At 27.1% G+C, this 12,886-nt stretch overlaps 1 protein-coding gene across 1 annotated transcript in view; it reads left to right on the forward strand.

Moving 5' to 3' along the window:
- LOC129959637 (guanylate cyclase soluble subunit alpha-1-like) overlaps nt 1-12,886 on the forward strand; it is a 331,967-nt gene that overhangs the window by 180,851 nt on the left and 138,230 nt on the right. The window contains exon 7 of the mRNA XM_056072516.1: nt 3,850-4,168. Coding sequence (XP_055928491.1) covers nt 3,850-4,168 — 319 coding nt within the window. The remainder of the gene's footprint in view (nt 1-3,849; nt 4,169-12,886) is intronic.

Raw genomic sequence — 12,886 nt, forward strand, 5'->3', positions numbered from 1 at the left:
TTTTTTCATAGACAATTGAAAATAAACGACAAAACCATGATTTTCAAAATGGTCCATAAGTATTATAAAAATGAAATTTTAAATCTTATTCTTGGAAACTTAAATTTCCAATAATTTTAAAACTCCTTTGTACACGAATGTTTATTTTGTTTTCAAATATTCTCAAAAGCCCAGTTTAACAAGATTTTCAATCACAAGCATTTCTAGTTAGATTTCATTAACATTTTATTTACTTTATAAGCATAAGAAACAGGGTATAATAATTTGAATTTTTAAAAAATTCTTTTTTATAATATTATTACAGCGATAGCAAATATTCAACATGCACTGTAGGGTAGGGTTTCAGGGTAAGACTTTTACCTAATCGTATTTGCCCACTTCAACCGACCCATATCTAGTCAATCTTGGAAGCATTTGTGATTCTTTATTACAAAACAGTGAGCTCCGCCATTTTTCGTCCTTTTCCTACTAATATCCTTTCCAAAAAAGAAATCAAGCTTGGTTAGTTAATCGACTTCATGCCTTGGTGAATCATAGGCAGAAGAAGATAAGTGGGATCGGAAGGTAAAATCTATCCATTTCTCTGGCTCAGATATTTCTTCCTGATATTAGCATTCACCATATCATCGCATTAAAAGCATAAATGTATTATTCACTAATTCAAGCAAATTAAATCATAAATGGTTGAATGTGTAAAAAAAGAAATAAAAATTTAGATGAATAGGTCTTGGGATTATTAAATAAGTTCTTTGCAACATGAAGAATCAAAAGTTTTAAGTAAATCATTAAGATCTCACCACTGTCAATTCTTTAAGGAAGATTTCACTCAAAAGTTGCTTAATTTTATTAACCTAATCTGAATACTAGTTATTAAACTTCAGTCTAATTTCGCTAAATTCATAAAAATGATCGTATATACTAAAGATTTATGTAGTAAAAGATAATAAATAATAACCTTCTCCGAACATTGGAGTGTATCTGTGCTTATTTGCTTTTGTTTGTAAGTGAATATATCTTATTATGACTTTTTTTTTAATTTAAAAACCATTTTCTCAAATTTTTCCGTGTCCAAAAAGTTATAATGATCTAGTTAAATATATTTTAAATAAAGTGGAGGATTAATGACTTCAGTAGCCGTAAACTTCTAACAATTAAACTGTATTTGATAAAAGATATGTCTGATTTTTAACTGGAATGTGAGTGAAAAACTTTAAATAAGAAAATATCAATGAAAAATAAATGGCGAAAAGCTTTGTAAAAGAATATTCTCAAAAATATTATATATTTCTGTTTCTTTTTCTCATCACATCCAATTATATATCGAGCTGATAATTTCGTTTTCAAATAATGGTGCACTTGTCATTAAAGTCAACATTGAATTCATAATGACTTTCTTAAAAACGTTTCTTGACATAATGCGTAGCATAAAAAAGCCCGAAAACAAATTATTACTTTTCATAATTCTTTCTTAGTTGTTTTTCTGTCTAATGATTTTTAGAGATTTTTTTAATTGTGTTTTTTCTCCCTATGAATCGCTTTTTTTATAAGATCTGAATGGCTTTAGTGCAATGCGGTGGTTGTTAACGACGTTAATAACGTTCTATCATAATTTGAAGATCGATTGATGGTGAAAATTCACTTAATATTATGTCAAAAAGTAAAAGATTTTACTCTTTACGAGTTGGATATATTGTTGAAGTTTATACAAACTTGCAGAGAAATTGTACATTTCTTTTTCTGAATAATGTCTTTTATGTAAGGCTTGACTATTCTGCGGGTATTTAAAAAATTGGAATAAAAATCGAGATGATGAACAAATAATTGCAATCATTCTAATGGAATCACTTTTTCTCTTTTAAAATATTCCCTTAGGCATTTTTGAGGTAATTGAAATCTTTATTTAGATATAGAAATAAGATATGATTCATTGAGTGCCTGATTGTTCTTTTTAATGTGACGTTCGTATGTTTAATTCAAAATTGTAGTTTTTATCGATAGTAATTCTGTCTTTTATAATAAAGAAAAGGAAGTTTGAAGAATCTTTCTGAATGGATAAGATGTTCATAAATTTCTGAATGTTGAATTTTATACATTGCGAATAAATTGAATTCATTTGATCTTAATATTATTTTTTTTTACTTCATAAGCCTGTTGGAGTGGCATTCAATTTATCAAAATTTCCTCCCTCTTCCCCCCCCCCCCCCCAAATAAACAAAGCCATCTTGTATCTTATGAGACCCCAATGTATGAATCGTGACAAACGATTTAGTACCTATGTATTTAAAGATCATAGTATAATCTATAAATGTTTTGAATAAATATTCGATTTAAGAATATATATTAATGGTCATAATTAAAAAAAGCAGTAATATTTTTAAAGGTAAATTATTTGTAGTAGTTCTATGCGTATAAATGTACCAATATAAAATAAATAAAAATGTCTGCAAGAAATTGCTAGTGTACGGGAGAATGGGCGGAAAGAATATACCATACGAATAATAATTAATTCATGAGAAAATATAGGAAACACAATGTACTGAAAGAAAACATAATGATTTGTAGTTTTTAGAAATGATTCAAATGATCATATCAATTTAAATACAATTTTTTAAAAAACCCATTAGTAAGTAAGCCCACTTCAGAGTCCAATGCATTTATAACATCGATTGTACGTACTTTTGATGCCATTATTCAAGATAATTTGTAGTCGATTTTTCCTTATCTGGTTTAAAGTTATAAATAATTTTTTAAACGTTATTTTCTTTGTTCTGAAGGTTTTTCATTTTTGTTAATGTTTGCAGATTTCACTTTTGTCAAAAGTCTACTATATGCATTCCATGCATGCTTTTTGGGATTATCATTGAATGAGTATGCATATACTCTATTTAATATATCCTTTCTTTTTCTAAACGATTTTGAAAAAACGCCCCAGGTTGACAGTGTGCCCTTTCGTTAAGATAAAAGATCCCAATAACACTTGAACTAATGCGTATGTAAAGAGCTATATTATTCTTTATATACGCAAACATATTAGTACACTACTAATATGTTTGTTCATAATAGTCCTCATTATTATGATGTAAAGGCCTATACAAATGTTCCTCATATACATACATAATTTAAGGTCTAAACTATGCACATGGGATTTTTTTAATAAATGTACATTTATAGATATTTTCAGTCTCCAATTCAACTAATTTTCATAATTGCGATAATAAATAGACTGCGAGTATATTTCTATCACTTTGACTTTCTACGTTCCTGATATGCAGGATTAACTTAAATTAAATTGGCTAATAAGTAACTAATATAGTAGCAATAAGATCGACTTTCGATTATAAAACTATTAAGAAATCGATTTCCTCAATTTGAAACTTAATAATCCTTATAAAAATGCATTGATTCTATTTTAGACACTCTCTCTTATGATTTGATCATCATAAATTTATAATGTCCGCATAATTTTTATAGACAAATAGAAAAGAATATCAAAAGATCTCGATAGAAATTTAGAATTCGGGCTTTATTTTCTGAGTCTAGTGGCTAAAAAAAATAGAGAGACAACGAATAGATCTGAATATCTCTTCAAATGAGAAATTAAAAATTCAGGTACCCATTATAATTATTTATAATATAATAATAATTTTATCTTGTGTATGTGCACAAACAATCAAACACGCTTTATATCCAGTGATATTCATTTTTAATCTATAAGCATATAAATTTCATTCCCAAACTTGTGAAACTGACAATTCTTAAATATGCTACATTTACTGCAGATGTTAGTAATCTATTCTTCTTACCTTGAGATCCCGTATTCACACTAAAATTATATTTTACTTCTTCCAGGGAATGAATATAAAAGGCCAGATGATCTTGTGCCCAGAATCGCAATGTTTGCTATTCTTAGGTTCGCCTGTCGTCAAGGGATTATCGGGACTAGTTGGGAGAGGGCTTTACATCTCTGATATTCCAGTACATGATGCTACGAGGGACATAATGCTGGTGGAAGAACAAACCAAAGCCCAGGATGGATTGAAAAAGAGAATGGATAAGCTTAAAAACTCCATCCAAGAAGCGAGCCAAGCGGTCGAAGAGGAAAGGCAGAAGAACGTGGATTTGTTGCATCTGATATTCCCGGCTGAAGTTGCTCGAAAACTTTGGAGAGGTAAGCAGACTTAACTGTAATCCGTTTTTCAGTTCATGCATGTTGTGCAGGAACTCTCTTTTTTTATATGTAATTGAATAGTGAAATATTTTCGAATAAAATATCCCTAGCATTTTTAGGTATTAAAAATTATTAATAATAGAATTCAATGATTTTGTTTCGCAGTATGTTAAATAATTTTTCCAGTCGCTGATTTAAGAATAAATTTGAGATAGGTAATTTATTACTGAATAAAGATAAACCTACGTTTGATATTATTATTGATTATAAAGGTAAGTAGAATGTATTACTAAATAGACATATCAATTCGGTAAGTTTCATTTTATGTTTCAATGTATTAGCAACTATATGTCAGAACTATATGTAACTATATGTCAGAATAACAAGTCATATGACCCTTTGACTACGGAAAGTACTATTAATATAATATTATCAGCTATCATTTATTTTATATTTTATCATAGCTGAACAAACAGAACTAAGAATGACATATTGAAATAAAATGCTGAAATGAAATGCTGATAGAATTTCTGAAATGAAATGCAGATAGAATTTTCACGTAATTTAGCAAGAGTTTACTGAAGGTCTTAGTCAGACTTAGTATTTTTAAAGTTACAAAAAAAAATGTAAATTTATTTTTATGACGGTTATTTAATTATTTCTAATGAATGAAATATAAATAAATTAATTTGTGTCATTTTATAATTTAAATTATAAAATTATTTAGACTTTCAACAATGATTATAATCGATGATTATCTTGTCAAGTAACAATCAACAACATTTATGAATTTATACTGAGATTGTTGGAAGTCTCGGACCAAATTTTAAAATTTTATTGAAATTTTAAACAAATTGCCTAAACATATTATTTGCGAGTAGAATTTTAGATAAAAAAACTTTTAAGCCTTTAAACTTAAAAATTTCTTTAATTCAATGAAGTAAATTTCGTAAAAAGAAAAAAGCTTAGAAAGAAATTGTTTCTTTTAAAGGACATAAAATGAATCCGGACAAGTGCGCAATCCTTTTTATTTAACCAAGTATCTTTTTAATCCTCTTGTGAACGAATAAGAACAAATCCAGGCTTGTGTAGCCTGTCACTAACAAATCACCCTTCAATTCCCACAAATCCCTTTCCGTGTAAGGATTTTAAACCCTCTTGACGGTTATCAGGAAGTGAAATGTTTTATGGAGAATCATGGCCTTGTGTCTTTTGGTTTTCTAACCAATGACTCATACGCAGAAAAAGAGGAAAGTTAAACCAGTCTTTGACCAACTGTTATGATTAACTTGTAAACAATATTTTCTTTACTGAATGCTTACGCAGTGATCACATCTTTCCTAAAATATAAAAGAATTTTATTTACACAATACAATTTATTTTCTCAAATTAAATTAAGTATGAATAATATTTTTCAAAACATCTCATTTGCGATAATAGTTTTGAAGTTTAATTGTTAAGTCACCGGTTAATTCATAAATGGGAGAAATTTTAATATATATATATATATATATATATATATATATATATATATATATATATATATATATATATATATATATATATATATATATATATATATGTAAACTCTTCAAATCAAATTTAAATATTCATGTAAAAAAGAAAAAAATATGTAAATTAAATTTAAATGATTGTCTAAAAAGTCATTTTTTTCTAAAATGCTTTAAATTTGTGTTTTCTTTCTTATATTAAATTTATGTTTGTTAAAAAAATATTACAATAAATATTTTCACATTTTCGAATGTATATGATGGAATGAAAGTATAAATATTTTTTTTAAAAGAATTGTTGTTATAACATCCAAAATACTTTATATCGAAGTTTTTCAAGTACAGCCTACTTATTCTAGAATAATTTGAAACTATAAAAACTACTTTTAAATGATCAGAATTCTTCTTTAGAATGTTTTAAAGAGAACGAATTTCTGTATTATTCACTATGATCAATAAAGCATGCAGAAATAGCAGTGTATATTGCTGTTAATGTGAAAATTATGAAAATGTTTTTTTTTAAATATGTAACAAATATTATAAAAACTGACCAGTCTCCATTTATTGAAGCTATTTTAGAAAGGGCAATTTTTTTTTAAATTCTTGACTTCTGAATGAAAAATATATAAATTATTTGAAAAAAAGAATCTTTGATCTTTATTTATTCACAAATGTATTGCAAATTCTAAACGTTATTATAAGGTTGCTTTAAAGTGGCGCATGATAATAAAGTAACTATGAGACCTCAAGTTTTATAATTTTCTCGTCGAAATTTAATTGATTTTCAATGCTTTGCCTTTTAAATACGCCAAACTCTTGATCTCCAAAGAATGACTTTTGAAACGACATTAATTATTCCCTTGGTCTAAATTATATTGCGAAACTGAAACTTTCGCAATTCAAAAGCATATAAACATTTTCTACATTTGAAAACAATTAGGAACCCTTTGGCATATTCAAAAAATTATTCGAGTTATAAAAATACATACACTTTCCACATGGTCTGATTTTTTAATCAAATAGATGTTAAAAGTAATGAATATATATCAAATTTAAAATATTTTCCGAAGTTTTGGAGTGAAACAATTTCTGTTTTTCATGTTCAGTTCAAAAGCAATGTATTTAAAATTTTAAATATCCATGGATAAAATATTCTTAAGATTTCGGAGATATAATAAAATATCTCTATTCGTTTATTTTAAAAAGTTAATATTTCTAACGTGGCAGCAATCAAATAAAAATAATTGTGTGCTTAAAGGGTTAGCGGAAATGAATTAACATAGATCTTCATATAATATATCTTCTTTACTAGTGTTTACTTGTGCGAAATGTTTTAAAAAATTATCATTTAATATTTAAGAGTACAAGAATTTTGAATAGTAATAACTGTAGATCTGTAGAAAAAAATAAAGCTAACTGGCTTCATATATGAGTGTCTGATATACAGGGTTTCATGTATTATATATGTTTTAACACTAAAAGTGACTGCATAGCTTTAAGTATTTCCAAAATTTTCCATAGATGTTCTTTGTAACGTATAATATTTTGTTCGACGTTATTTCATTACAACGCCTTAAAAAATTAAATCTAATTATTAAAAAAATAGAATCACCAACAAACTACGAATAAATATTAAATTCAAAGAACAAATAAATGTTATATTCATGAATACTTAAAATAATAGAATGAGCGATGTATGAACTCATCTATTCCTTTTGATCTTTCCATCTAATAGCGACGTGCCATGATTTTCAATGAGATGAGATTCTCTAGAAATTGCCTTCATACCAAGTGTGTGTTATTGATAAAGTTACAAGAAAAAAATAATTAATTAATGTTATGAAAAAGATGACTGAAGTTTAAAGTAATATGAAAAATTTTATTAGATCAAACATTATATTACTTATTAATTTTAATAATAATAATATTAATAATAATAATAATTTTAATAATAATAGTTGTAATTTTAATAATAATAGTTGTAATTTTAATAATAATAATAATAATAATAATTTTAAAAATAATAATAATAATAATAATTTTAAAAATAATAATAATAATAATTTTTAAAATAATAATAATAATAATTTTTAAAATAATCATAACAATTTTTATTATAATAATAATAATGATTTTAATAACAATAAGTCAGTTTTTCCAAAAAAACTTCCAATGGCCCTTGTATTTCCAAGAAACTATGTCTAGCAACTCTCTAGAGATGATGGGCAACTGAAGGAGTTAGTTAATAATAGGGATGTTATTAGATAACGCGGTAAGAAAGACAGAAAGAAATGAGGTTAAAAAATAAATTTACCAAACAAATTTTTTCCGACACTAAATTTAAAACAAATACTTGCCTGCACAATAAATATCCTTATTTTTTTACTATATTTTAAAGTATTTTTAATACAAGAACTCATTTTTCTTGCAATTCGTTAAGATAATGGTTCTATCTTAATATTTCATAAGACATATTATAAAAGAATAACAGCACAGCATCCGTTGAAAATTGTCACCCTCATACTTTCATTTTTAATGTCCAGAAGTCACAGATGAAACCTCTGGGTAGTAGCGAGATAAGTATACTTATTCTTCCACTTTCAATCTCTCGAATGTAAAAATCAGAAAAAAACATTATTCTGTGGTTTCTAAATGTAAACTAGGGAATAAAACGCTTTTGATTCTATGTTATGATAACAAGCCGAGAAGAAATATAAGCCTACATCACTCTCTTTTAATTATGTAGCGTTATTCGGAAATGTAAGAGCGATTGACATGTTTTTTTTTCGGACAGCCTATGTACTTATTGCCACAAGTATTTACTGTCATAAAATGACGTTGCGTCAAAGAGATATATTGATACTTAGAAAATTGCTTTCTTGTAATAGAATAAAAGGCATTTTTGCCAAAAACTAAAATAATTTTCAATCTCCATAGAAAGATCAGAATAATTTCACCATAATTTCCTAATTTATGAAAGAAAAAGCAATTATGTAATTTTTGGAGCTTAAATTACTTTCAAAATAATAACAAAAAAGACATCTTTAAATATATTTTTAAAGGCGCTTATGATAGAAAATTAATTATGAAACATCTTCAAAGTTATAAAAGCTCATGCAGTGTTGTGTAAATATTGATTAATCTTTGTTTAAACATGAATAGAGATTTTTTAATTTACTCTCATATAATTAATTCACTTTCTATTAAAACGACCCTGAACGATTTTCTTCAGTGTTAAAAGTTATGTTAAGTAAAAGATTTAATTCTTCATATTTTTAGATTTATTTTCAATAATTTGTTTGGACTGGAAGCAAAAATTATTTAATACAATTTTTATTCTCCTAGTAGATTAAAGGTTAAATAATATACATATATTTGAAATACTGTCCTATTTAAAATTATACATTTTAATACTTGCTATTAATAACATAACATAACATATTACATAAACATAACATATTATATAACGTATAATGGTAAAATGAGGCAATGAATAAATATTCGAATGACATAGGGGAGACTGGGTCAAGATAAAAAGTAAATTAGTTTATATTTATACTACACCAATTTACATATACTACTTACTACTCTTACATATACTACTAACGCTCCATATTGTTAAAAACTAAACATTCGCGTGGTGAAGTCATTGACACGCCATTTCGTTCTTTCTTAGATGATATTCGTCTATTTTGATAAACATATTGTAATTTTCAATATCTGCAGTGGAAGATCTTTCTGACTAGGAGGAATCATATTTAATTATTCTTTTTAATACACGACTACCTTAGGTAATACACTTTTTATAATCACTATTTATTTATATGATTCTTGTTAATTCTAGCAAATGCTTGCATTAACGACTGCATATCTTACCTAAAGTGTTCTTATTTCAATCTATTTCGAATTTATATACATTTATTACTTATTTTATGAGATTCTCTTGATCAACAGGATCCGTAAACTTTTTAAAACCATATTATAAGTCACAAAGTTAATATTAAGACAATCCCATCTTTGGAAGATATGCCACTTTCTAAAGGAACTGCATAAGGTACAACTACAGCACTCAAAGCAACAGAAATAAGAAGCAAGAATGCAAAAAAAAAAAAAAATAGTTTCTACTTAGAAATTCAAATATATTTCTAGACATTCATGATATTAGCTTAAACTTCCAATGAAAAAAAAATACAGTTTCTGTTTATTACATTTTCTGGGATTTATTTTGACTCTCCATTAGAAAACTATATAAAATGTTCCAATCGTTATAAATAATGCCCAAGGGATTTTAAAATGAGGTGAATTTTTTGCGGTTTATTAGACAATAAAAAGTCTTATATTTTGGGTTATTAATTACAATGAACAAGCGTTTTAAAGACAATAAGGCTTCTGTTTTAAATAGAGTACCTAACAATGCTTAATTAGTTAATGTATTTAATTAATTGATCTTCTAAGAATTAAAGTATATTCAACTTTTGCCAGGAATGCATTCTTTCTTCAAGGTCAAAATCATTTTGCTCTACCACAATTATCTTGTTTTGCTAATCCCTACTAACAGGCCATGATAAACTTTAGCATTTTCTTTTTATAATGAAAAATAATATTGATTATATTAAAATAAAAATGTACCTAACTAGTTCATTAAAAGAGTATGTTAATATATATTAGAAACACTGGATTTCTGGATTTTCAGATTTTTTTTTTATTTTCTATATTTGGACAATTTTTGCCTATCTAATAAAACGTAAATATTTAAGAAACGTAAAGCTTGAAGATTGTGACCATATAAATTCCCAAGTAGCTATTCGAATCTGTCGTACTCAAAAATATCGATGTTTTGTTTGGAAAAAAAATTGCCAACGAACGCATAAGTTATTGAAAATTCCACCTTTTAGGGTGAAACATGGCTTGATGGCGCGCTTCCAAAAATGTATATATTAAAAATCTCCGAAAGAAGGAAATAAAAAGTGTATCCTTTTATAAATAATAGGGGAAGATATAGGTAAGAGATCAGTTTTATTATGCTTTTATAAATGGTATGATAATTAATTCTCGAGAAAATATTTAACTGTATGTTTCTGAACTTATTTAGATACAAACACTGAAAAATATTAAAAATTAATTGATATTAAATATTACGCATCTTTTCAGAGGATTAGCGTAAGTTTTAAAGAAATTTTTCTGTCTATTCTTGGTATATTTAAAAGAGGGAAAGTTAGAACAAGGCTAGAATTTATTTAAAAATTATTAATATGGAATTTTATCATGATGAACCTCGAAAGAAATCCCATGATCTGCCGAAATATCAAGAAAAAGGCATGTTAGTGTATCCCTATCAAGAACATCTCTATTTTGAGAAAAAAATATTTTTTAATAATGTCAAATTTATGACCAAAATAAAATTTATGAATTGCCAAATGAGCAATTCTTTCGAAATTTCTCGTGGAAGGATGGATTAAAGAATAAACGCAAAAGAGCCATAGTCACTAAGCCTAGCATCTCTGATAGTGTTAAATAAATCGTGTACTATGAAGAAAGCGATATATTCTCCATTACGATGCGATCCATGTTCTACACCCCCCCCCACACACACACAAATTTAAGAGGTACGACCTTCCTTTGGAGTGGAGGTAGCTCTCATCCCCAGCACATTTTCCCCCATCAGGTAAGCGAAAATCTATTTACTTATACGGCTCTTCACATGTCTATATTTGAGACTTCTCCAGAATTAGAAAATAGAATTAGAAAACAAAAAGAATTTTGAATGAAAACAAAAGAATTTTTTTTTTTACATTAATCATTAGCTTACAAGAATAAATATTAAAATATGTGGTTGTACAATAAATATTTATTGGAAATTTTTGACACCATGAGGTTTTTGGAACGTATTTGGGTTGTCTAATATTTTCCTAAAAAGTATGACATACAAGTTTTATTCATTTATCATCTCCTGTCATAAGAGATATTTAATTTGCGCTTAATGATAATATAAAATTAGCGTTGAAAATTTTGCAATTGCATTTTATTTTTCTTTGAAGAAAAAGATGAGCCATGGCTTCATGAGTCCTGTTGGCTTTGTTACGGATTTTTAAAACAGCAGTGAACTTAAAATTGCTAATAAAAAACCATCCACCCATTATAATCCAAATGAATGCTTTCTCCGACATGTCCTATTGCCTTAGTAAGTGTAAGTTTCTTTGAAGAAGAAACTGGCATTCTTTATTTCACTGGATTAATGATGGAGTTTAGAGATTCTTTCTTTATCTTTATACTCTCTCCCGGAAAGGGTGGGAATAAAAATTGGTGTGGGTTTGAGTTCCTTCCACTCCAATGACGTAGTATACGTCATGCGGGAGACATTCGATCGTAACATTAGACTGTTAGAACTCCACCTTATGATTTAGAGTTACTTCGTGGCGAAGATGAAACAGTTCACTCCAGGTTCTTTGCCAGCGTGAGGTAATAGTTAAGGTTATGATTATCTTAATGGTGGTACCATTCTTTTACAAAAACGTTTAAATATCCTCTTGCTAAAACAATGTAATAAAATATGTAGTGCCCAGATGGTAACATTAAAAATATTTAGGCATCCCAAAACTTCGGTACATCAGGATGTAAAGCAGATATAAAAAATAGCTTGGCAAATCAATAAAATTATACATAAAAACAATTCAATAAAAATGCATAAAATGAAAAAAGAGTAATTTTTAAAAAACAAGACATTGTAGAATACAAAGACCTAATCATGCATCAAATCAACGTTTTTCATTAAATTGACAGCTCCCATTTTTATTCCCCATTACGACTGTCATTTTATTCAATGTTCTTAACTTTTTTTTAAAAACAATCATTTTAATTTTCTGCGTTTATTTAGTAACCACTTTGCAGGGCAGCGTTCTCGAAAAAAAAATCCGAAACAGAAAATATTCATTATATGAAGAATGTTAATTTCTAAATTAGCGAACCCCCTAAGCCGTTAAATTTAAAAGAAAACTATTACACCACGAAGGCAAACACTCGCGCATCGTGAGATTATGCTCTAGATCCCATCTACACCCATGTAACGTGATCATACAACAATTTGAATGTAAAATTCTCCTTTAACAAAGGGATTATTAACTAATATTTTTTTATTCTTGAAAAACGTCGTTCCAGAACCAGTAGTAGAATTCTTGCTATATAGCAATTTCCCATCATCCCACTCAAA

Source organism: Argiope bruennichi, chromosome X2 (assembly GCF_947563725.1).
Source record: "Argiope bruennichi chromosome X2, qqArgBrue1.1, whole genome shotgun sequence".
NCBI classification, from domain to species: Eukaryota; Metazoa; Arthropoda; class Arachnida; order Araneae; family Araneidae; genus Argiope; species Argiope bruennichi.